This window comes from Oncorhynchus keta, chromosome 35, assembly GCF_023373465.1.
Source record: "Oncorhynchus keta strain PuntledgeMale-10-30-2019 chromosome 35, Oket_V2, whole genome shotgun sequence".
NCBI lineage: Eukaryota > Metazoa > Chordata > Actinopteri > Salmoniformes > Salmonidae > Oncorhynchus > Oncorhynchus keta.
The window spans coordinates 20,837,882-20,864,299 of NC_068455.1; the positions used below are offsets into that span (position 1 = coordinate 20,837,882).

Sequence of the window (26,418 nt, forward strand, 5' to 3'; positions counted from 1 at the left end):
TATTCAAATATTTTTATTGAACACACACAAGTATTTTGTATAAGTATTTTGTAGAAAAGACAAGTATGCAATTCTTACCTAAACATAAAAGAGCAGACAGAAACAAAAAGACCCAGAGTTCTAGGTACAAAGTAAATAATACCACTGCTTGGGTGCTGGGGCAAGCACATGCCGCCAAAGGGTAGATTGAAATATTACTGTTGAGAGTGCGTTAAAATGTACAAATTCACAGTGCCGAGTAAGAGTAAGAAAGGAGAGGCTGCCAGATTTGATTAAATGTTGCTAATTTATTGTTCAGAATATATCTAATTCTTTCCAAGCGTACAGCGTTTGCCAATTCGCTAAGCCATAATTTGGTAGAGGGAGCTTCCTTCATTTTCTGAAACAACAAGATGTTTTTTGTTACCGAAATGAGAGTAAGAGATTAGTTGTTTTGGGGGGTTGGTTAATCGGTTTAGGGTTTCAGACACTCCCAGGATGATCAGAAGCGGGTCTGGGTCAATCGAAGTCTCCAGAACTTCAGAGAGGATCCTACAAATTCCAAACAAATAACCATACAAGTTAGAGCATAGGGCAAAGCAGTGGAGTAGTGTACCCTGCGCGGCCTGACATTTATCACACATAGGGGATGTATCAGGAAATATCATATGCAGCTTAATTTTGGAATAGTGTCATCTGTGTAATACCTTGAATTGTATGAGACAATGTCTGGAGTTAATGGAGCATGTGTGGATATACTCCAAGCTCTCTTCCCAGTCTGCCACAGAAATGTCAGTCTCTAGCTCTTCCTCCGATTTTGCCTTAATGGCATATGTAGAAGGTGTGGTAACGTATTGAAAAGTGTCATATAGACAAGACATCACTTTGCCTGAGTTGGGCATATTTTTATGCATCCGTCGAACATGGAAGGTTTAGCATTCCCAAATGTTGGAAGATGTTTTCCAACATAGTCTCAAATCTGTAGGTATCTGAAAAAGTGACTTCTGGGAAGATTATAGGTTTCCCTCAGCAAATCAATGGAGGCAAAGGCCCCTTCTATATATACACCCCTAGTTCTCCCCATTGCTCAAAGGTGTTATCAAGGTTAGAGGGGTCAAAGGAGGGATTCCTGGAAACAGGGAGTAGGAATGATATATGTCTAATGTCAAAGTAGACTTTAATTTGCTTCCAGATACGAACTGTGCTATGTATAATAGGATTGTTACTATAATGTGGCATCTCCAAATTGACAGGCGACAAAATCATAGTGCCAATAGAGAAGGGGCGGCAATCCTGACACTCCATACTAAACCAACTGGATGACAGAGGTGTATCATCCAGCAAAAATGTAACAGCATGGAGGTTAGCGTCCCAATAGTAAAATATACAATTTGGGAGAGACAATCTTCCTTCCCTCTTGGATTTACAAGTGTTTTTTTTAAACCTATCCTAAGTATTTTATAATCCCAGATTAATGGATTGATAATTGAGTCCAGATGTTTATGAAAGGTATGACTACTGGGATGTTCTGGAATAGGTAAAGCAGTTGTGGGAGGAAGACAATTTTAATGGCATTAATTCTTCCCGAGCAAAGAAATTAGGAGAGTTCGTAACTACAATTCCTGGATAGGTACAGTGGGGCAAAAAAGTATTTAGTCAGCCACCAATTGTGCAAGTTCTCCCACTTAAAAAGATGAGAGAGGCCTGTAATTTTCATCATGGGTACACTTCAACTATGACAGACAAAATGGAGAAAAAAAATCCAGAAAACCACATTGTAGGATTTTTAATCAATTTATTTGCAAATTATGGTGGAAAATAAGTATTTGGTCAATAACAAAAGTTTATCTCAATACTTTGTTATATACCCTTTGTTGGCAATGACAGAGGTCAAACATTTTCTGTAAGTCTTCACAAGGTTTTCACACACTGTTGCTGGTATTTTGGCCCATTCCTCCATGCAGATCTCCTCTAGAGCAGTGATGTTTTGGGGCTGTTGCTGGGCAACATGGACTTACGAAGCCACTCCTTCATTGCCCGGGCTGTGTGTTTGGGATCATTGTCATGCTGAAAGACCCAGCAACGTTTTATCTTCAATGCCCTTGCTGATGGAAGGAGGTTTTCACTTAAAATCTCACGATACATGGCCCAATTCATTCTTTCTTTACATGGATCAGTCGTCCTGGTCCCTTTGCAGAAAAACAGCACATGATGTTTCCACCCCCATGCTTCACAGTAGGTATGGTGTTCTTTGGATGCAACTCAGCATTCTTTGTCCTCCAAACACGACGAGTTGAGTTTTTACCAAAAAGTTATATTTTGGTTTCATCTGACCATATGACATTCTCCCAATCTTCTTCTGGATCATCCAAATGCTCTCTAGCAAACTTCAGAGGGGCCTGGACATGTACTGGCTTAAGCAGGGGGACACGTCTGGCACTGCAGGATTTCAGTCCCTGGCGGCGTAGTGTGTTACTGATGGTAGGCTTTGTTAATTTGGTCCTAGCTCTCTGCAGATCATTCACTAGGTCCCCCCGTTGTGGTTCTGGGATTTTTGCTCACCGTTCTTGTGATCATTTTGACCCCACGGGGTGAGATCTTGGAGCCCCAGATCGAGGGAGATTATCAATGGTCTTGTATATCTTCCATTTCCTAATAATTGCTCCCACAGTTGATTTCTTCAAACCAAGCTGCAGGTCTACAATTTTGTTTCTGGTGTCCTTTGACAGCTCTTTGGTCTTGGCCATAGTGCAGTTTGGAGTGTGACTGTTTGAGGTTGTGGACAGGTGTCTTTTATACTGATCACAAGTTCAAACAGGTGCCATTAATACAGGTAACGAGTGGAGGACAGAGGAGCCTCTTAAAGAATAAGTTACAGGTCTGTGAGAGCCAGAAATCTTGCTTGTTTGCAGGTGAGCAAATACTTATTTTCCACCATAATTTGCAAATAAATTCATAAAAAATCCTACAATGTGATTTTCTGGATTTTTTTCTAATTTTGTCTGTCATAGTTGAAGTGTACCTATGATGAAATTTACAGGCCTCTCTCATCTTTTTAAGTGGGAGAACTTGCACAATTGGTGGCTGACTAAATACTTTTTTGCCCCACTGTACATTTTTCTGAAGATGAACTTAAATGGAAGGAGTTCTAACCAATAGGTGTTTTGCAACCGTATGGGCATTAATTTGCTCTTGTTCCAATTTATTCTGTATCCCGAGAAGGTACCAAACAAATTAATAATATCAAGAATAGCTGGAATACTAGATTGGGGTTCTGTTACATAGAGGAGAATGTCATCTGCGTATAGAGAAATCTTATTTAGAGTATCTTTAGTATTATAGCAGTGTATTGCTGCATGAGATCTGATCGCCTGTGCGAGAGGTTCAATGATTAGAGCAAAAAGCAGAGGTGACAGCGCACAACCTTGCCTTGTCCCTCTATAAAGGTTAAATCGGGGCGGACCTTGAATAGATAGGACCACTCAACTTGGTCAAAGGCCTTTTTGGCGTCAAGAGATATAACGTCAAGGTCTACGTTGTGTAACCTTTGGGAATACCTGAGATTAAAGAATGAGTTTCTGTTAGAGATAAAGCTTGTCTGGTCCGAATCGACCAATTTGGCCTTTAAAGTGCTAAGCCTGTATGCCAGAGTTTCCGCTAAAATCTTTTGGTCTGTATTAAGGAGAGAAATTGGTCTATATGACCCTACCTCTTCCTGATCTTTACCCTTTTCATGTATAACTGTATTAAAACGCCTCATCCAAAGCAGGTGGGAGAGCTCCATCCTCATTGGCCTGAACCAACATTTTGTGCAGGTAGGGAGAGAGCATGTTGCTGAATCAATCTGGGCCTGGGGTCTTGCCACTCTTTAGAGATGTAATTGTTTCTCGAATTTCTCCAAGAGATATTTCCTTATTCAGGAAGTTGAAATCTTCCTGGTTCCGGGCAGGGAGATTAGAGTCCTACAAATAGTTTAGCATAATTAAGCATTCGGATCTGCTTATGAAACTGATGGAATCTGTCATTGATGTCCTTGGGGGAAGAGAGTAATTCCCCAGATGCAGATATAACTATGTGAATCATTTGGTCACTCTCAGATTTTCAAAGTTGTCTCGCAAGTAATTTCTGTGGTGTGTCACCAAACTCAAAATATTTTTGCTTGGCATAGAGAAAAGATTTAGCGATTTTAGCTGAGAGAATCCGATTACATTCAAATTTTAAAGGGGTATTGTTTTTAATGTTTCTCCATATATGGATGACTAGCATTCTCCCTATCCAGTAAGTGCATTTGTCCCTCCAATAATTTTGCACGCCCAATTTTTCAGTTTTTGATTTGTTAAAAAAGTTTGAAATATCCAATAAATGTCGTTCCACTTCATGATTGTGTCCCACTTGTTGTTGATTCTTCACAAAAAATACAGTTATATATCTTTGTTTGAAGCGGTTTGGGTAGCCTTTCACAAGCTTCCCACAATAAGTTGGGTGAATTTTGACCGATTCCTCGTGACAGAGCTGGTGTAACGGAGTCAGGTTTGTAGGCCCCCTTGCTCGTACACGCTTTTTCAGTTCTGCCCACCAATGTTCTATAGGATTGAGGTCGGGCTTTGTGATGGCCACTCCAATACCTTGACTTTGTTGTCCTTAAGCCATTTTGCCACAACTTTGGAAGTATGCTTGGGGTCATTGTCCATTTGGAAGACCCATTTGTGACCAAGCTTCAACTTCCTGACTGATGTCTTGAGATGTTGCTTCGATATATCCACATCATTCTCCTTCCTGGTGATGCCATCTATTTTGTGAAGTGGATATAGATACTTTTGAACCTGTTTCCTCCAGTATCTTCACAAGGTCCTTTGCTGTTTTTCTGGGATTGAGTCTCACTTTTCACACCAAAGTACGTTCATCTCTAGGAGACAGCATGCGTCTCCTTCCTGAGAGGCATGACGGATGCGTGATCGCATGGTGCTTATACTTGCGTACTATTGTTTGTACAGATGAATGTGGTACCTTCAGGGGTTTGGAAATTGCTCCCAAGGATGAACCAGATTTCTGGAGGTCTACAATATATTTTTCTGAGGTCTTAGTTGATTTCTATTGATTTTTCCATGATGTCAAGCAAAGAGGCAAGGAGTTTGAAGGTAGGCCTTGAAATACATCCACAGGTACACCTCCAATTGACTATCAAGAAGCTTCTAAAGCCATGACATCATTTTCTGGAATTTTCCAAGCTGTTTAAAGGCACAGTCAACTTAGTGTATGTAAACTTCTGACTCACTGGAATTGTGATACAGTGAATTAGAAGTGAAATAATCTGTTGGAAAAATGACTTGTGTCATGCACAAAGTAGATGTCTTTACCGACTTGCCAAAACTATAGATTGTTAACAAGAAATTTGTGGAGTGGTTGAAAAATTGCGATACAGCAGCTAGCACCACTAGTTACAGTCAACCGATCAAAATCTGCACATCTCTTTCCTGGAAATATGATTAGTGGATGTGATGAACAATTTAATTCACAGATTGTGCAAGTCAGGAAGGAAATTATGATCAACTCGTCATCACCTTAGCCACTTCTGCAAAAATACAATTAATACATACTGGGGTGTCTATTTTCACTGACCTGTGTAATTTTGTGACATTGAGTTAGGAGGGGCAGGAAACGTTAGCCTGGTTGCAGCCCATTCAGTCTGCCAGCCAGCCAGCTGCAGACCCAGCCTGGGCTCTGAGGCTTTGCTCTGGCATTGGGGCCTGTTAGTTTGGTCTGCTGCCAATGTTCTCCATTAAAGTGTGACTCAGACAAGCAGCCCTCCCTTCCTCACTCAGACTTCCTCTCCTCTCATATCCTCTCCTCCTCCTCTATCTTCTCCTCCACTCTCTCTTCTTCTTTCCATTACTTTCATCTCCTCCCCCTATATTCTCGTCCACTCTCTCCCTTTCTCTCCTCTCCTCTGCTTTCCTCCCATGCCTTTCCCACTCTCTCCTCTCCCTTCCGACCAGTGTGACGGCCACTCCCTAATCCAGACCCCGGGGAAATCATATGTCTCTGAACAGATTGTTTTACCTCCTGACAGCCACACTTGGGTTCAAACACTATTCTAATTCAAACACTATTCTAATTCAAACACTATTCTTATTCAAACACTATTCTAATTGCAAATACTTTATCTGTGCTTGATTAAGCTTGCCTGGTATAATGGAACAAAAGAATAGCCATACAACTGCAACCCCCGCCCATCTGGCACTCCAGGCAGGCTAGAGAAAACACTCAAATAGTTTAAATATTTCAAATAGTATTTGAACCCAGGTCTGTTGATTGACTCTCCTCTCTGCTTGCCAGCTAGCTGGGTAATTATGGGAGAGTCTAAGCAGGACTGGTCTGCCTTGGTCTCTCTGGAACCACAGTGGTGGACTGGAAGGCTGCTGGAAGGCTGTTGGGAGGGGTAGCTACCAGCACCAGGCCAGGGCTCAGGTTTGAGTAGATTAGTACAGTACAGTGCACTACAGCTTGGGCCCAGATCTGTTTGTGCTGTGTAGCCAACTCCTATGGCCATGTTGTGACAATAGGAGTCAAATCAAATCTTCTTTGTCACATGCTTTGTTAACAACAGGTGTAGACTAACAGTGAAATACTTACAGTCCATTCTCAACAATGCAGTGCGAAAATAAATGGAGAAATAATAGAAAAGTGAAACATGTAATAATAAAAGTAATAATAAATACACAATGAGTAACGATAACTTGGCTATATACACGGGGTACCAGTACAGAGTCGATGCGCAAGGTATGGGGTAATTGAGATAGATATGTACATAGGTAGGGATAAAGTGACTAGACAACAGGATAAATAATAAACAGTAGCAGCAGCGTATGTAATGACTCAAAAAAGTTAGTTGACAGTGCAAATACAAATTCAGGTTAACTTGGTGTGTTTGAGATCCAGGTTTCTTAATAGTCAGGTGTGTATGGGTAATGCCAGTAAAGTGGAGTAATTATCTGTCTGCAACATGTCCATGACCTACCAGGACATTCAAGGCATGCTGCATGTTGCTTATGAGCAGATTTCAACAGAACAACACTCAGGGGAAAGAAAGAGACAGAGAGAGTAGGAAAGGGAAGGAGAAAGGAAGTACATGGTGAGCTATGCATCTGAATCATATAGTATGATGCCATGTATCCACACAGAAAAGAGAGAGACATACAATACAAAGAACAGTGTCATTTCTGACCATTTAAGTTAGCCACCTTCAGTTCCTTAAAGGGATGTGATGGGATCTGAATAACAATGTTATCTTCCCTACAGTCTTAGAAAAAAAGGGTTCCCAAAGGGTTATTCGACTTCCCAGTAGGAGAACTCTTTTTGGTTCCAAGTCAAGTCAAATCAAATCAAATTGTATTTCTCACATGCTTTGAAAACAACAGGTGTAGACTATCAGTGAAATGCTTACTTACAGATCATTTTCCAACAATGCAGAGTTAAAGACACTGATTTAAAAAAAAAATGCAAATAGTGACACAAGGAATAAATATACAGTGAGTACCAGTACCGAGTACCGAGTCCATACGCATGGGTACGAGGTAATTGAGGTAGCTATGTACCTATAGGTAGGGGTAAAGTGACTAGGCAACAGGATAGATAATAGACAGTAGCAGCAGCGTATGTGGTGAGTGTTAAACTAAGTGTGTATGTGTGTGGCGTGAGAATGCATGAGTGCGTGTGTTATGTGTGTGTGGGCGTATGCAGTGTGTGTGTAAGTGTGTGTTGGAGTGTCAGTGTAAGTATGTGTGAGTGTGTGGGTAGATTCCAGTGTGTGTGCATAGAGTCAGTGCAAAAAAGGTTTGAACCCTTTTGGTTCCAGGTAGAACCCTATTGGGTTCTACGTAAAACCCTTTCCCCAGAGGGTTCTACATGGAACTCAAAATAGTTTGACCTGAAACAAAAAAGGGTTTTACATGGAACGAAAAATATTATTGAAATGGTTTTCCTATAGGTTGTAGATAGCACCTTTTATTTTGTAGAAATGGAACATTAAACAAAATGCTATAAAAAGACAGCCTGTCTCTTTCCTTCCAGTGTATCTGATGGGTCTGTCTGGTGCAATATTTATGTCAGACCTTGGATTACGGTAGTTCTATTCATTCTCTCCAGAGGGTGGTGTGTCCTTCCTGCTATTGATGACAGAGTGAGGTTACATATTGACCAAGACTCTGCACTGTTAGCTGTCTAGACTTTATAAAGCATGAAGGTCCCTTGGCTAGTGTACTGTACTTTAGGCCTCAGTTTTGGCCTGCATCTCCTCTCTAACTTTTCTGAGATAAGAAGGCACAGCCTATGTGATTGAATTAAAAGTGTCTTAATAATAACAAAATAATAATGCAGAATCATAATGTGTACCAGTAAGTAATGATCTGTGTGCCCTATTGACGTCTAATCTGAGTTCGATTGTTTATACCTAGGAATTCCTATAGGGGCGCACCTGGCATCCCAGCTCACCCATTACAAGTGACTTGAGCTGTAGCTAAATATCTGTGTGATATATTTTAATATTTCCCCCTTTCAGGTATGAATGCAATTTCAAATGTATTTGTTCATGTTAGACTGTTACAGATGTTACTGTGTGTTATTTAGTCAGTAGCAAATATGTTTAAAACAACAAATGTGTTGTATGTTTAGACCACTTCGTAGCCACTAGCTGTTTTGCTAGACAGCTTGCTAGAAGGCTGCTCACTTGCACAAGGTGACTTCGTGATCAGAGCGTGCCCGAGAGAGACCACGCGTACAGGTCTTGTGTGTGTGTCTGTGTGTGTGTGTGTGAGTGGGAACAATGGAAATGTTTTGGGAAATGTGAAGGTTGTTGTAATCTAAAGCATTAGTTTGTACCTATGTAAATGGTTGATTTTATATGAAAAGACTCATTACAAGTTATTTATTTATATATTTCCCCCTTTCAGGGGTATAACATTTGAGGCTCCGCTGAGATGAATGCACCTAACACGGAACCCAAACTGGCTGGGCACGTGCGCCATCGGGCATAAATCTATTTTGTCCCCCCACACCAAACGCAATCATGACACGCAGGTTAAAATATCAAAACAAACTCTGAACCAATTATATTAATTTGGGGACAGGTCGAAAAGCATTAAAACATTTATGGCAATTTAGCTAGTTAGCTTGCATTTGATAGCTAATTTGTCCTATTTAGCTAGCTTGCTGTTGCTAGCAAATTTTTCCTGGGATATAAACATTGAGTTGTTATTTTACCTGAATCTCACAAGGTCCTCTACTCCGACAATTAATCCACACATAAAACGGTCAACCGAATCGTTTCTAGTCATCTCTCTTCCTTCCAGGCCTTTTCTTCTCTTGACTTTATATTGCGATTAGCAACTTTCATAAATTAGGTGCATTACCGCCACTGACCTCGTTCGTATTTCAGTCACCCATGTGGGTATAACCAATGAGGAGATGGCAAGTGGGTACCTGCTTCTATGTGGGTGAAATAATTGAATAACATAGATTTCTACATTTATTTTGTAACGCTCACACACGCGACGCGATCGGTGTGGTCTGCCTGTAAGATCGTCTCCACGAGCTAGGAAGACATCCATCTTCAAAACCAACTCGATGACAGCGTGACAGATGACTATGGTGGAGGTTCGACAGACACTGAGGTCAGAGTGAACATCAGGCAGCAGCAAGGTCAATTCAGTAAAAGAAAACCAGAAAGCGTTGTCAACTTTTTTTATTTGAAATGAAGACCTAGAGGATGATAGTATGTCTGAACTGTTGAACATTAAAGACATGATAAATGAGATGCAGGAGGCTAGTGACCTTATCTCAATGGCCAAAGCTAATTAAAATGAAGAACTCAAACTACAAACAGAGCTAGAGAAGTTAAGGCTTTCACTTAAACAAAAAGAAAGTGAGATGCAGGGGCTCGTTAACAAAAATGGAAATGACAATGACACAAACCAGGCCCCCCAAAAAAAAAAAAAACACAGTGCAAATGCAGGGACACGCCATCAGTAGGGCGCAAAGAGTTCAAGATATCCAGTCAAATATGTGAACCAGGCCGAAAAGAAAGACTCACGTTCTCCAGCCTTGCTCACCACATCAAAAACGGACTAAATAAAGGGTATCCAGAGATAGAAATGGTGGATGCAGTGGTAAGAGCTATTTCACCAGGGCTGCAAATGCGGCACTATCTGGAAGGGAAGTCCGAGTTGACGCTACCCACACCGAGGAGAGTACTGTGCAACAGAACTGTATAGCCAACTCACATCATAAGTGCAGAGCAGCAAATAGACCCCACAAAACTTCCTAATCTGTTCCTTAGATCTGATACAGAAAATCCTGTTTGCCTCACAGCAGCAAAGTCTGGTCCTAAGTATGACTCAGCACTGGACCAGAGCATGTTCATGCATACTGTGGAACTGGACAGTTTTTCTCATCTGTTCTAGGCCACGAGCTGGCCAGTGCTACTACAGTGGACCTTGTGCTTGAAAATGCATTGTCATGTTATCCTGTCCTCTGCTTGGTGGTGGGGGATATTGCTGCAGTATAAACACAGGTTGTTGAATGGATTCTCTGATTCGTGAGACTTCAGCACTCAAGTTCTTTAACACCATCTTATCATACCTCAGTTATTTTAGCTCTGATACCAGGTCAGGGGAACGTTTTGGTGAGTTCTGTTTGGTGAGTTCTGAGGGCATTTCTCTTCAACAGGGGCCTCAACAGTCTGAGCTGATTGGATAGTGGCGGGCCAATGTGATATAGGCATTTTCCTTTTGTTCTGTTTCTCTGTCTCGTTAGCACATGCAGTGTTCAGTTTCTCTAGAAGCAGCTCATCTGTTGTTTTTGTGAGATATGGCTGCATGTACGTTCTTATGTTGTCATTTTGTAGACCAGTCTAGAACTTGAGTGCTGAAGTCTCCCGAATCAGAGAATCCATTCAACAACCTGTGTTTATACCGCAGCAATATCCCCCACCACCAAGCAGAGGACAGGATAACATGACAATGCATTTTCAAGCACAAGGTCCACTGTAGTAGCACTGGCCAGCTCGTGGCCTAGAACAGCATTTTAATGGAATATCTACATACAGTTGAAGTCGGAAGTTTACATACACTTAGGTTGGAGTCATTAAAACTCATTTTTCAACCACTCCACAAATTTCTTGTTAACAAACTATAGTTTTGGCAAGTCAGTTAGGACATCTACTTTGTGCATGACACAAGTCATTTTTCCAACAATTGTTTACAGACAGATTATTTCACTTATAACCTACTGTATCACAATTCCAGTGGGTCAGAATTTTACATACACTAAGTTGATTGTGACTTAAACAGCTTGGAAAATTCCAGAAAATGATATCATAGCTTTAGAAGCTTCTGATAGGTTAATTGACATCATGTGAGTCAATTGAAGGTGTACCTGTGGATGGATTTCAAAGCCTACCTCCAAAAGCAGTGCCTCTTTGCTTGACATCATGGGAAAATCAAATGAAATCAGCCAAGACCTCAGAAAACAATTGTAGACCTCCACAAGTGTGGTTCATCCTTGGGAGAAATTTCCAAACGCTTTAAGGTACCATGTTCATCTGTACAAACAATAGTACACAAGTTTAAACACCATGGGACCACGCAGCCTTCATGCAGCTCAGGAAGGAGACGTGTTCTGTCTCCTAGAGATGAATGTACTTGGGTGCGAAAAGTGCAAATCAATCCCAGAACAGCAGCAAAGGACCTTGTGAAGATGCTGGAGGAAACAGGTACAAAAGTATCTATGTCCACAGTAAAACGAGTCATATATCAACATAACCTGAAAGGCCGCTCAGCAAGGAAAAAGCGACTTCTCCAAAACTGCCATAAAAAAAAGCCAGACCACGTTTTGCAACTGCACATGGGGACAAAGATTCTTCTTTTTGGAGAAATGTCCTCTGGTCTGATGAAACAAAAATAGAACTCTTCGGGCCATAATGACCATCATTATGTTTGGAGGAAAAAGGGGAGGCTTGCAAGCCGAAGAACACCATCCCAACCGTGAAGCACGGGGGTGTGCACAGTCTATCGTGCACATACACGAAACAACAAACAATTCCACACACAGACATGGGGGGGGACAGAGGGTTATATACACGTCTAATACTGAGGGAATTGAAACCAGGTGTGTAGGAAAACAAGACAAATGGAAAAATGAAAGGTGGATCGGCGATGGCTAGAAAGCCGGTGACGTCGACCGCCGAACGCCGCCCAAACAAGGAGAGGAACCGACTTTGGCGGAAGTCGTGACACTTCCAAATGGACAATGACCCCAAACATACTTCCAAAGTTGTGGCAAAATGGCTTAAAGACAACAAACTCAAGGTATTGGAGTGGCCATCACAAAGCCCTGACCTCAAGCCCATAAAAATTTGTAGGCAGAACTGAAAAAGTGTGTGCGAGCAAGGAGGCCTACAAACCTGACTCAGTTACACCAGCTCTGTCAGGAGGAATGGGCCAAAATTCACCCAACTTATTGTGGGAAGCTTGTGGAAGGCTACCCTAAACATTTGACCCAAGTTAAACCATTTAAATGCAACACTACCAAATACTAATTGAGTGTATGTGAACTTCTGACCCACTGGGAATGTGATGAATTAAATATAAGCTGAAATAAATCATTCTCTCTACTATTATTCTGACATTTCACATTCTTATAATAAAGTGGTGATCCAAACTGACCGAAGACAGGGAATTTAATTTGTAAATAAATTCATTAAATATCCTACAATGTGATTTTCTGGATTTTTTCCCCCTCATTTTATCTGTCATAGTTGAAGTGTACCTATGATAAATTACAGGCCTCTCTCATCTTTTTAAGTGGGAGAACTTGCACAATTGGTGACTGACTAAATACTTTTTTGCCCCGCTGTATATACACATTCCGTGAACGATACAAAGGAATCTATATTGTAGGATTCCTTACAAATGGTAATGTACAATGTTGAGGCTGTACATAAAGTGGGAATATAATATAACCGTTTAGGTTTAGAACGAGATGTCTCCTGCACAACATTCATCATTATGATTGATGCAACACTTTATACAACGAGCAAAAAAAGCCTCCACCTCCCAAGAGAGGAAATTATGCAATAACTATTAAATGTATTTATTTTTTTCACTTTAGACTGAATGTTGACAGGTAGGTATATACACTCAAGCAGATTCCCCAAAAGCAACAGTGTTGTACGCACAGAGCACTTCTGTTCTGGGCGGTGTATAATGAAAACATAGGGTGGTGGCTGACTAATACGGAAATCTCTCTGACCCATGATCATCATGCCACCTGGATGAAGTAAAATACAGGACTTATTGTTCAACTATTCAAATAGCAATGCTACAAAAACACACTTCCAAAATAAAATTGTAACTTTTACATTCAGATAATTGTTAAAGGTTTCAAATTATTTTTAAGAATGACATTTTTTCTATATCCAGTCCACAAGCTGGCAAGGTAAGACACAGTGCCGCCTTTTTGACTATACGGACAGGGCACAATCATAAGCTTGTTGTGAGTATCATTGTCCTCAAGAAATACACTCCTGTCACAAGCACACAAACATAAAAAATAATTTTTGGTAACCCATATTTTTCTATTTTCTTGCAGAAAATCTAGTATTGAAGCAACGGCAGTAATTTTGCAAAACCAGATTGTGCTCTCTGAAAAAAATTGTTTTTCCCAGTAGGTCAACTGGCCAAGACACTTCCATTGTCATTGACTGTTAAAACAAGAGGAGATGCACTCTAACCTTTGTCCAGTCTATCACATCAACCTCTCCCACCCATAAATCTTTCCAAGCATGTATTTGTTCAGGAACACACTTCCACATACTTTCCTCCTCTATATTTTGACTACATACTAAACATATTTAAGACTATTTTGAAATATATTGATTTTAAAATATTACTTTAAACATTGTGGCAGCATGGTACACACTGTTCCTGGATAAATATACAGCTTAACTTTCACTTAACTTGAGTGCTGTGTCCATACTTTGAATAAATCCTTCATTGATTAAATTAAAAGCTTTGGACAAAGGTTGAAAATAAGACTTGGCCCATAAACACTCAGTTGCCATGCATCTAAAAATATATCTGAGAAACTGATTCTTCAAATCTTTAAGAAAATGTGTTGGTATACCAAAAACTGCCAAGAATAGAAAAAAAGAAAAAAATCAACTGAGGGATTCTGTATCACTTGATTAGACAGTTAACCAACCAACTTTCTTAAAAAAAAAAAAAAAGTAAGGCAAAAATATCAAGGCAAAAAAAAGAGCCTTTAATTCCAACTTTAGTAGGATTACTGCATAAGACTAGATCCTGGATCAATGTCTAACAGGAGGGGTCAAATCTGACTAAAAAACAAGCGTCCCAAAAGCCACACTAGCACACTACTTAGTATGCCAATACATCACACCATACTAGAGGTTGACCGATTAATCGGAATGGCTGATTAATTGGGGCCGATTTAAAGTTTTCATAACAATCGGAAATCGGTATTTTTTTACGTTTTTTTTTTTACACCTTTATTTAACTAGGCAAGTCAGTTAAGAACACATTCTTATTTTCAATGACGGCCTAGGTACAGTGGGTTAACTGCCTTGTTCAGGGGCAGAACGACAGATTTTTTCCTTGTCAGCTCTGGGATTCAATCTTGCAACCTTATGGTTAACCAGTCCAACGCTCTAACCACCTGCCTCTCATTGCACACCACGAGGAGCCTGCCTGTTAAGCGAATGCAGTAGAAGCCAAGTTAAGTTGCTAGCTAGCATTAAACTTATATTATAAAAAACAAACAATAAATCAATCATAATCACTAGTTAACTACACATGGTTGATGATATTACAAGTTTATCTAGCGTGTCCTGCATTGCATATAATCGATGCAATGCAGGGGGATGATTTAACAAAAGCGTATTTGCGAAAAAAGCACAATCATTGCACGACTGTACCTAACCATAAACACCAATGCCTTTCTTAAGATCAATACACAGAAGTATATATTTTTAAACCTGCATATTTAGCTAAACGAAATTCAGGTTAGCAGGCAATATTAACCTGGTGAAATTGTGTCACTTCTCTTGCGTTCATTGCAGAGTCAGGGTAAATGCAACAGTTTGGGCCGCCTGGCTCATTGCGAACTAATTTGCCAGAATTTTACGTAATTATGACATAACATTGAAGGTTGTACAATGTAACAAGGATATTTAGACTTAGGTATGCCACCCTTTAGATAAAATACCGAACGGTTCCTTCCGTATTTCACTGAAAGAATAAACGTTTTGTTTTCGAAATTATAGTTTCCGGATTCGACCATATTAATGACCAAAGGCTCGTATTTCTGTGTGTTATTATGTTATAATTAAGTCTATGATTTGATATTTGATAGAGCAGTCTGACTGAGCGATGGTAGGCAGCAGCAGGCTCGTAAGCATTCATTCAAACAGCACTTTTGTGCATTTTGCCTGCAGCTCTTCGCAAGCACAGCACTGTTTATGACTTCAAGCCTATCAGCCAAATGGTGGTGTAAACGATGTGAAATGGCTAGCTAGTTAGCGGGGTGAGCGCTAATAGCGTTTCAAACGTCACTCGCTCTGAGACTTGGAGTAGTTATTCCGCTTGCTCTGCAAGGGCCGCGGCATTTGTGGAGCGATGGGTAACGCTGCTTCGAGTGTGGCTGTTGTCGATGTGTCCCTGGTTCAAGCCCAGGGAGGAGCGAGGAGAGGGACGGAAGCTATACTGTTACACTGGCAATGCTAAAGTGCCTATAAGAACATCCAATAGTCAAAGGTATATGAAATACAAATGGTATAGAGAGAAATAGTCCTATAAATACTATATTAACTACAACCTAAAACCTCTTAACTTGGAATATTGAAGTCGCATGTTAAAAGGAACCACCAACTTTCATATGTTCTCATGTTCTGAGCAAGGAATTCAAACGTTAGCTTTTTTACACGGCACATATTGATTGTACTTTTACTTCTCCAACACTTTGTTTTTGCATTATTAAAACCAAATTGAACATGTTTCATTATTTATTTGAGGCTAAATGGATTTTTATTGATATATTATATTAAGTTAAAATAAGTGTTCATTCAGTACTGTTGTAATTGTCATTATTACAAATATATATATATTTTTTTTCATCGGCCGATTAATCGTTATCGGCTTTTTTGGGTCGTCCAATAATCGGTATCGGCGTTGAAAAATCATAATCGGTCGACCTCTACACCATACTACATAGTGCACAAGTTTGGGCATTGGGATACAATATAGAGTTGAAGTGTCCTCTCCATTGGTGTTTTTTGGCTTGTCTTTAGTTCTCGTCATGGTTGTAGAGGATGTCAGCGACCTCGTTCTTCCTGTGGGCGGGAGGCACCAGGTGGTGAGGTAGCTCGGTGGGCAGCTCGTACCCCTCCAGCTTCACCTTGATCAGGTGCTGCGCCAGGGCAAACTCCTCATCATCCAGCATGCCGTCTTTATCACAGTCCGCCAGCTTCCAGATCTTCCCCAGGACTGTGTTGGGCAGACTGGAGTTCATCATTTCCTTCTTGGCGTTGACTCCACTGATCTTTCCGTTGATGGGGTTCATGGAGTAGAAAATCTCATCGTACTTGTGTTTGTCACGGCTCACGATCCAGTCCTCGCAGTCAGACCCGGCGCTGATGCCCTCTCCGTAGCCCTGGCCGAAGGGACCGTCTTGGGAGCCCTCAAAGGCCCCGCCGCTCACCATGGCGGGGGGTGCCATGCTCTCCTCGTCACGGATCATGGTCATCAGGCCGGCGATCTTGTTAGCCAACATCTTGTCCACAGACTCAATCAGCTTCATCTTCAGGGAGGGGAACTTGCTGAAGTCATAGTGCTGGAGCTGCTCCTGAAAAACAAAGACAGCAAGAAAGTTTAAGAAACAGGGATCAATGTCATTTGTAATCTAGTCCTGCTTCACAAAATAATATAATAATATATATATTATTTTGTGATATATGCCATTTAGCAGACGCTTTTATCCAAAGCGACTTACAGTCATGTGTGCATACATTCTACGTATGGGTGGTCCCGGGAATCGAACCCACTACCCTGGCGTTACAAGCGCCATGCTCTACCAACTGAGCTACAGAAGGACCAAAATAACACATTACAGTAAGACAGAGCTCTCCAACCCTGTTCCTGGAGAGCTACCCTCCTGTAGGGGTTCATTCCAAGCCGAGTTGTAACTAACCTGATTCAGCTTATCAACCAGCTTATTACAATCAGGTGTGCTATATTCCAGGACAGTAGCTCTCCAGGAACAGGGGTTGAGAACCCTGTAGTAAGACAACGGCTTCCCATCTATGCAGACTACCCAATCACTTGTTTACAGGCCTCCTGGGCCGTATACAGTGTTCCTCACTGAGTTCCCTGAATTTCTTTCAAACCTTGTAGTCATGGCAGATAGTATTCAAATTTCTGGTGACTTCAATACTCACATAGAGAAGTCTATAGTCCCACTCCAAAATACTTTTGGAGCCATTGACTCAGTGGGTTTTATCCAACATGTCTCAGGACCTATGCATTGCCACAATCATAACTTTGATCTTATTTTGTCCTGTGGAATAGATATTTTGTATCTAAATGTTTTTCCTCATAACTCTGGACTATCGGATCATCATCTTTTTACGTTGGCAACAAATCATTTGCTTAGACTCCAAAAGCTGCGCTATAAATTCTCAGACAACCAAAATATTCATTGATGCCCTTCCAGGCTCCCTCTACCTACCCAAGGACGTTGGGAGTACAACAATCAGTTAACTACCTAACCAAGGATCTAAACTTAACCTTTGTAATACACTAAATGCAATGACACCTAAAAAAAAAGAAGGAAGGTCTGACGAGAAACTAGCTCCCTGGTATACAGAAATTACCCAAGCACTGATGCAAGCTTCCAGAAAATTGGAAAGGAAATGGCGCTCCACCAAAATGGAATTCTTCCGACAAGCTTGGAACGACAGTACCATGCAATATCGAAAGGCCCTCACTGATGTCTGATCAGCCTATTTTCCAACCTGATTGAGGAGAATAAAAACAATACAACATTTCTTTTTGATACTGTTGCAAAGTTAACTAAAACAAATAGCATTCCCCAAGTGAGGGTCAATCACCACATTCTTATCGGCAGACTCAACAGCCTTAGATTCTCAAATGATTGCCTCGCCTGGTTCACCAACTACTTCTCTGATAGAGCTCAGTGTGACAAATTGGAGCGCCTGTTGTCCGGACCTCTGGCAGACTATGGGGGTGCCACAGGGTTAAATTCTCGGGCCGACTCTCTCCTCTGAATACATCAATGATGTCGCTCTTGCTGCTGGTGATTCTCTGATCCATCTATACGCAGACGACACCTGTATACCTCTTCTTTGGACACTGTGTTAACTAACCTCCAGACGAGCTTCAATGCCATACAACTCTCTTTCCGTGGCCTCCAACTGCTCTTAAATGCAAGAAAAACTAAATGCATGCTCTTCAACCACTCGCTGCCCGCACCTGCCCGCCCGTCCACCATCACTACTCTGGATGGTTCTGACTTAGAATATGTGGACAACTACAAATACCGAGGTGTCTGGTTAGACTGTAAACTCACCTTCCAGACTCACATTAAGCAGCTCCAATCCTAAATTAAATCTAGAATCGGCTTCCTATTTCGCAACAAAGCCTCCTTCAATCATGCTGCCAAACATACCCTCGTAAAACTGACCATCCTACCAATCCTCGACTTTGGCGATGTCGTTTACAAAATAGCCCCCAACAAATTGGATGCAGTGCCATCCGTTTTGTCACCAAAACCCCATATACTACCCACCACTGCGACCTGTGCGCTCTCATTGGCTGGCCCTCACTTCATACTCGTCGACAAACCCACTGGCTCCAGGTCATCTACAAGTCTCTGCTAGGTAAAGCCCCGCCTTATCTCAGCTCACTGGTCCCCATAGCAGGACCCACCCGTAGCACGCGCTCCAGCATGTATAGCTCACTGGTCACCCCCAAAGCAAAATCTTTCTTTGGCTGCCTTTCCTTCCAGTTCTCTGCTGCTAATGACTGGAACGAAATGCAAAAATCACTGAAGCTGGAGACTCATATCACCCTCACTAGCTTTAAGCACAAGCTGTCAGAGCAGCTCACAGATCACTGCACCTGTACATAGCCCATCCAACTACCTCATCCCCATACTGTATTTATGTATTTATCTTGCTCCTTTGCACCCCAGTATCTCTACTTGCACATTCATCTTCTGCACACCTACCATTCCAGTGTTTAATTGCTATATTGTAATTACTTTGCCACCATGGCCTATTTATTGCCTTACATTTCTTATCCTATCTCATTTGCACTCACTGTATATAGACTTTTTTTCTACTGTATTATTGACTGTATGTTTGTTTATTCCATGTGTAACTCTGTGTTGTTGTATGTGTCAAACTGCTTTGCTTTATCTTGGCCAGGTCGCAGTTGGAAATGAGAACTTGTTCTTAACTAAATAAATATAGTGAAATAAAAATAAAATAAAAACTTTGGTTTATTCTACTTTTTATTTACAAAAAAATATATATTTTCTTACTTAAAAAAACCTCTGCATTGTTGGTTAAGGGCTTGTCAAGTAAGAATTTGACAGAAATGCGCCGACTGGCATGTGACAAATAACATTTGATTTGATAATAATAAAGCCTAAAGTCACCATGCGCAATGCCAAGCGTAGGCTGGAGTGGTGTAAAGCTCGCCGCCATTGGATTCTGGAGCAGTGGAAATGCGTTCTCTGGAGTGATGAATCACGCTTCACCATCTGGCAGTCCGACAGACGGATCTGGGTTTGGCGGATGCCAGGATAACACTACCTGCCCCAATGCATCGTGCCAATTGTAAAGTTAGGTGGTGGAGAAATAATGGTCTGGGGCTGTTTTTCATGGTTTGCGTTAGGCCCCTTACAATGACATTCTAGACAATTCTGTGCTTCCATTCTGTGGCAACAGTTTAGGGAAGGCCCTTTCCTGTTTCAGCATGACAATACCCCGTGCACTAATCGAGGTCCACACAGAAATAGTTTGTTGAGATCGGTGTGAAAGAACTTGACTAGCCTGCCCAGAGCCCTGACATCAACCCCATCGAACACCTTTGGGATGAATTGGAACGCCGACTGCGAGCCTGGCCTAATCGCCCAACACCAGTGCCCGACCTCACGAATGCTCTTGTGGCTTGTATTTGCAAGTCCCCGCAGCAATGTTTCAACATCTAGTGGAAAGCCTTCCGAGAAGAGTGGAGGCCATTATAGCAGCAAATCTGAACCAACTTCATATTAATTACCATGATTTTGGAATGAAATGTTCGACGAGCAGGTGTCAACATACTTGTGGTCATGTAGTGTATATTGATCCTGACTGACTTGGTTGGCCATGAGCTGTCCATTGTCGTTTATATGAGGAAACTTCTAGGCCACATCTGTAAAGCAGGGATTAGGCTTTCCCTGATATGACTCCATTATTGTGGTGTCTAATGGATCCTACAGTCATATCAGGGCTAGGATTAGGGTGGGATGACCAAAGGATATGTAACGGTTACATTGGCTTAAGGTCTCAGGTCTCGGCGGTGCTGTGTTGAACATTTTGTTAAGTAAACACCCATGAATAAAAAACAGAGACATTTGAGACTATGGCAGGTGGTCCCTCTCCTCAACACACAATAACAGGACAGGGAATTTACAGTCCTCCTCAGGGACCAGTACACACTACACTGATCAATGGTGGAGCATTCTCTCAAGACAATGTCTCACAACCAGCTGCACTGTTCTCACTTCAAGTGCTGTGGTGATTCTCTATGTTCAACGCTCTATGTTGAGCGTTTCCCTTCCTAATCCAAAGCCAGGCTCAGTCTGCCTCTGACGCCTAGCTCGCTCTGCTCTCTGTAGCTGACAGAAAACAGCTGCTTTCACACAGAGCTGGGGAGGTGCCAGAGGTGTGGCCGTCTCTCGCTTTCAACTGGATGGCAACGTCCAGCAGTGCTAAACGATGCCCAATGATGAAGTTTTGATGAACTGTTGATGTTTGAGATCTGCACCCTCCATCTACCCCTTTACTTGTATCTGCAAGTACTGTTTCACTTCTCATGTTGAGGTGTGCAAGATGACTGAAATGACTATGGGTACATACGGTATTTGATAATACTCTGCATTTCAGATGAGCCACTGAGTTGCACCTAGATAAAAATCTATTATGTTTTTATTTAACTAGGCAAGTCAGTTAAGAACAAATTCTTATTTTCAATGACGGCCTAGGAACAGTGAGTTAACTGCCTTCAGGGGCAGAACGACAGATTTTTACCTTGTCAGCTCAGGGATTTGATCTTGCAACCTGCCTAGTGTCCCAAATGGCACCCTATTCTTTTTTTTGTGCACTAACTTTGACCAGGGCTCTGGTCAAAAGTAGTGCAGGGGAATAGGTTGCCATTTGGGAAGTAACCATATGAATTATTCTGAATTTGGGGGGCATGGTAACCCAGCGGACCTGCATCTTGACGACATTGGGAAAGTCTCCAGGGGAGATGTGGTGCTCTCTCTGCAGTATGGTGTAGATCTCAGGAAGTCTCATGATCAGTTCCTCTTTCTTCTTCTCCTTCCCAAACAACGACGGCATCTCTTTCTTCAGGTAGCTGATGATGAAGGCATGCACCTATGGGAGAGATGTAGAGAGAGAGAGAGTATTAGTATGGTCAAGCCTGAGCCACTTGTCTATTTATGTAATTTCCAGATTTCAGCTTTCCACATATTCAAATAAGGTTCTATTACACTGTATGTATGAGGTCATGCTGCTTTTGATACAACTTTTGTCTACATCTTTGTGGTATTCTTCCTTCTACATGCTTGATATTTTCATCTGGTTTCATAATAATAATAATAATGATTTGGTGGGTGATTACATTTGTCCTATTTCACACATCTACAAGTGTGTATACGCATGTGTGAATTGGAAATGTGTTTTTCACATGTCTCAACTCCCCCGGAGACACCCTCAGAGAATGGGGTCACAGCCAGGGACAGCCATTATCTTGATGAGACTTGTACAGTGTATTCGTGAACTGAAATTGTATAAGGGGAAATGATAAGGTGGGTTAAAACAGAATACATCAGATAGAAGCTGATTGCATTAATTCACCAGGTTCCTTCAACCTCCAAGCATTGTTGGACCCGCAGGGTTATCAATATGTTCCTCATGTTTGCAAGTGCGACTCCACCTTGTAAATGTCCTTGCCAGGGGGAACATTCAACAACACCGGTGTTTACACAATCATTTCCTCAATAAAGTAGGTTTGGGAGGAAGTTCGCTCCTGGGGATAAAGTAAGGTTGTGCCTTTTAGTTTCCAGAGAATATGAGAATGTTTATTCCTCTTGGAAGCAGGCAGGCATTGTGGGATGGGCAAACAGACGGACGGACAGAGACAGACAGGGTTGGCGTGAACACTATGGTGCTGGAGTGCCAGTGCTTACAAGCAGGCAGGCAGGAAGAGGTTCAGAGGGTGGGTAAATATGGGCCTTGGTTTTTTTCAGGACTTCATACATTCCTCTCTGACCAGGGGTGGGGGGTGACCGAGACCGGCAGGGCCAACCTGGAGTGCTTTACTACCTCACATGGTTTCACACACTCTCAGCATAGCAGGAAGTAATGTGGAGAGCTGCTGGATTTCTGTTTGTCTGGCCAGTTGGAAAATATTGCGGAAGAGATAAGGGTACACTCTTGAGGAATGGCCCTCCTCTGTTCTGGATAAATTGCTTTGTGTGCTGCAGGGAGACTTAAGTACCAGTCTGAATGGAAATACTGTAAACCAGGGATCCCAGAGGAAGTGTTCATGTTGCACAACAGGCCAAAAACAACACAGGTGTAAGACCACATGGTCAGACAAAGTTGTAGTCCGGGATCTTAAGCACACCGATACAATATGTATAGCGATTCTCACGATTCTATATTTATTGCAATTTGATACTGCGGTTCTACTGCTATTTGATGTTCCAAAGATATTGCACACTATGTCTCCTGAAGAGAGATGAGATTGCATTGTAAAATTAGTTTTCATCAGTCATGGAAATGAATGGGGCTGAAAACATGTTGGCTCACTAATTAAAAAGATAGAGAACAAGGATGAAACATTTTTGCAAAGGTTCCGTACAGCCGACTAGCGCTAGCTGGGCAAAAAATGTCAAATATTTTCTAATCGAATCAAAGTATATTTAATATTGTCCAAAACAATATTGCGATATGTAACTGTATAATCCCCCCCAATCACTAATAGAGACATGGGTCTTATTAGGACTATTGTCCTCCAGGGACAACACAAGAATGGGCAGGGCAGAGTAGGTACTGGGGGAGTACAGTCACAGTAACACCTTACCTTAGCAAGTCGAGCTCGTTTGATGAGGTCATTGAGTTTGCGTAAGGCAGCGTTCCGGGGCAGGCCCTGGATGTCCTTGAAGAGGTCCTGGGCCTCTGCCTCAAAGAGCCTCCGGTTCTCCGTGTTCTGCAGGGGCTTGGCCCAGAATGAGCCCAGGTAGACCCTCACCACCTCGGGTGTGTTGATGACTTTCCCAAGGGACCACATCAGAGCTCCGTAGACCCTCATCAGCTGCTGGCTGTCCACCTGGTCAGCCTTGTTCAGCACCACGCGGATCTTGTCATCCTGGCCACGGAAAGCCTTGATGGCCTCAGAGAACTCGTCTGAGATGTCCAGTTTGTGGGCGTCGAAGAGCAGGATGATGCGGTCCACCCGCTCTCCGAACCATCGCAGCACCTCAGAGAAATCATAGCCTGTTGAGCGGGAAAAACAAACAATATTACAATCATGATGCTCAGCCAACACTGAAGTAGTATCATTGTTGTATTAACAACAATTACCGATATTCATCTGTTCCGCTATTGTTTGTAGCCTTTTGTCTGCAGAACTTTTGATTTACAATCTATTAGAGTGCAATGATTTCCTGGACTTGTAAAGAAAGATGTAACACAAACAAATATCAGCCACAAATCAAACACTAGATGTTTATATGTCCTCTAACTAAGAGCGCTACAGCGGCCCAAGGGTGAAAGAACTATCTAAAAGTCACCATTAGTGTTTATACAACAGCCAACCAGCATCTTTGAAAATGACTAAACTATGGGCATCCTGAAACAGAATGAGTGTTTACCTAATAGAATGAGTGTTTACCCAATAGAATGAATGTTTACCTACTTGTAGACAAAATACACAGCAAGGTACACATACACTAGCCTACAGATACAGGTTAAATCATGTGCACGTGGCAGCTGTGGCACTCCTTGAAAAAAATATATATATATGTTTTGGCTCATTGACAAGTACCGGTATTTTAGAAGGTCTCCCTCCAAAGATTTTCTATTGGTTTCAGGTCTGGAGACTGGCTAGGCCACTCCAGGACCTTAAGATGCTTCTTATGGAGCCACTCCTTACCCTGGCTGTGTGTTTCGGATCGTTGTCATGCTGGAAGACCCAGCCACGACCCATCTTCAATGCTCTTACTGAGGGAAGGAGGTTGTTGGCCAAGATCTCGCAATACATGGCCCAATCCATCCTCCCCTCAATACGGTGCACTCGTCCTGTCCCCTTTGCAGAAAAGCATCCCCAAAGAATGACGTTTCCACCTCCATGCTTCACGGTTGGGATGGTGTTCTTGGGGTTGTACTCATCCTTCTTCTTCCTCCAAACACGGCGAGTGGAGTTTAGACCAAAAAGCACTACTTTTGTCTCATCAGACCACATTACCTTCTCCCATTCTTCCTCTGGATCATCCAGATGGTCATTGGCAAACTTCAGACGGGCATGGACATGCACTGGCTTGAGCAGGGGGACCTTGCGTGCGCTGCAGGATTTGAATTGCAGGATTTGGTTTTCTTTGAGACTGTGGTCCCAGCTCTCTTCAGGTCCTTGACCAGGTCCTGCCGTGTAGTTCTGGGCTGATCCCTCACCTTCCTCGTGATCATTGATGCCCCACGAGGTGAGATCTTGCATGGGGCCCTAGACCGAGGGTGATTGACCATCATCTTGAACTTCTTCCATTTTCTAATAATTGCGCCAACAGTTGTTGCCTTCTCACCAAGCTGCTTGCCTATTGTCCTGTAGCCCATCCCAGCCTTGTGCAGGTCTACAATTTTAACCCTGATGTCCTTACACAGCTCTCTGTTCTTGGCCATTGTGGAGAGGTTGAAGTCTGTGTGATTTAGTGTGTGGACAGGTGTCTTTTATACAGGTAACGAGTTCAAACAGGTACAGGTTATACAGGTAATGAGTGGAGAACAGGAGAGATTCTTAAAGAAAAACTAACAGGTCTGTGAGAGCCAGAATTCTTACTGGTTGGTAGGTGATCAAATACTTATGTCATGCAATAAAATGCAAATTAATTAATTAAAAATTATACAATGTGATTTTCTGGATTTTTGTTTTAGATTCCGTCTCTCACAGTTGAAGTGTACAGACCTCTACATGCTTTGTAAGTAGGAAAATCTGCAAAATCGGCAGTGTATCAAATACTTGTTCTCCCCACTGTACATTTAAACTCAGTTTTTCACCATTTCTGACATTTAATCCAAGTAAAAATTCCCTGTTTTAGGTCAGGTAGGATAACCACTTTATTTTATTTTAAGAATGTGAAATGTCAGAATAATAGTAGGGAGAATTATTTATTTCAGCTTTTATTTCTTTGATCACATTCCCTGTGGGTCAGAAGTTTACATACACTCAATTAGTATTTGGTAGCATTGCCTTTAAATTGTTTAAATTGGGTCAAATGTTTTGGGTAGCCTTCCACAAGCTTCCCACAATAAGTTGGGTGAGTTCTGGCCCATTCCTCCTGACAGAGCTGATGTAACTGAGTCAGGTTTGTAGGCCTCCTTGCTCATACATGCTTTTCAGTTCTGCCCACAAATGTTCTATGGGATTGATGTCAGTGCTTTGTGATGGCCACTCCAATAGTTTTGCCACAACTTTGGAAGTATGCTTAGGGTCATTGTCCATTTGGAAGACCCATTTGCGATCAAGCATTAACTTCCTGACTGATGTCTTGAGATGTTGCTTCAATATATCCACATAATTTTCCTCCCTCATGATGCCATCTATTTTGTGAAGTGCACCAGTCCCTCCTGCAGCAAAGCACCCCCACAACATGATGCTTCCACCCCCGTGCATCACGGTTGGGGTGGTGTTCTTCGGTTTGCAAGCCTCCCCCTTTTTCCTCCAAACATAATGATGGACATTATGGCCAAACAGTTCTATTTTTGTTTCATCAGACCAGAGGACATTTCTCCAAAAGTTTGATCTTTGTCCCCATGTGCAATCGCAAACCGTAGTCTGTCTGTTTTATGGCGGTTTTGGAGCA

The 26,418-nt window shown here is 41.9% G+C and overlaps 1 protein-coding gene across 1 annotated transcript in view; it reads right to left on the reverse strand.

Annotated features, from left to right (window-relative positions):
- Nucleotides 1-9,703: 9,703 nt before the first annotated feature.
- The window catches only part of LOC118368116 (EH domain-containing protein 4-like), a 41,654-nt gene continuing 24,939 nt past the window's right edge, over nt 9,704-26,418 (reverse strand). Inside the window, exons 4-6 of the mRNA XM_035751894.2 lie at nt 23,427-23,839; nt 21,548-21,712; nt 9,704-16,893 (exon numbers count right to left, since the gene is read on the reverse strand). Of these exons, the coding sequence (XP_035607787.1) occupies nt 16,336-16,893; nt 21,548-21,712; nt 23,427-23,839 (1,136 nt within the window). The 3' untranslated portion in view covers nt 9,704-16,335. The remainder of the gene's footprint in view (nt 16,894-21,547; nt 21,713-23,426; nt 23,840-26,418) is intronic.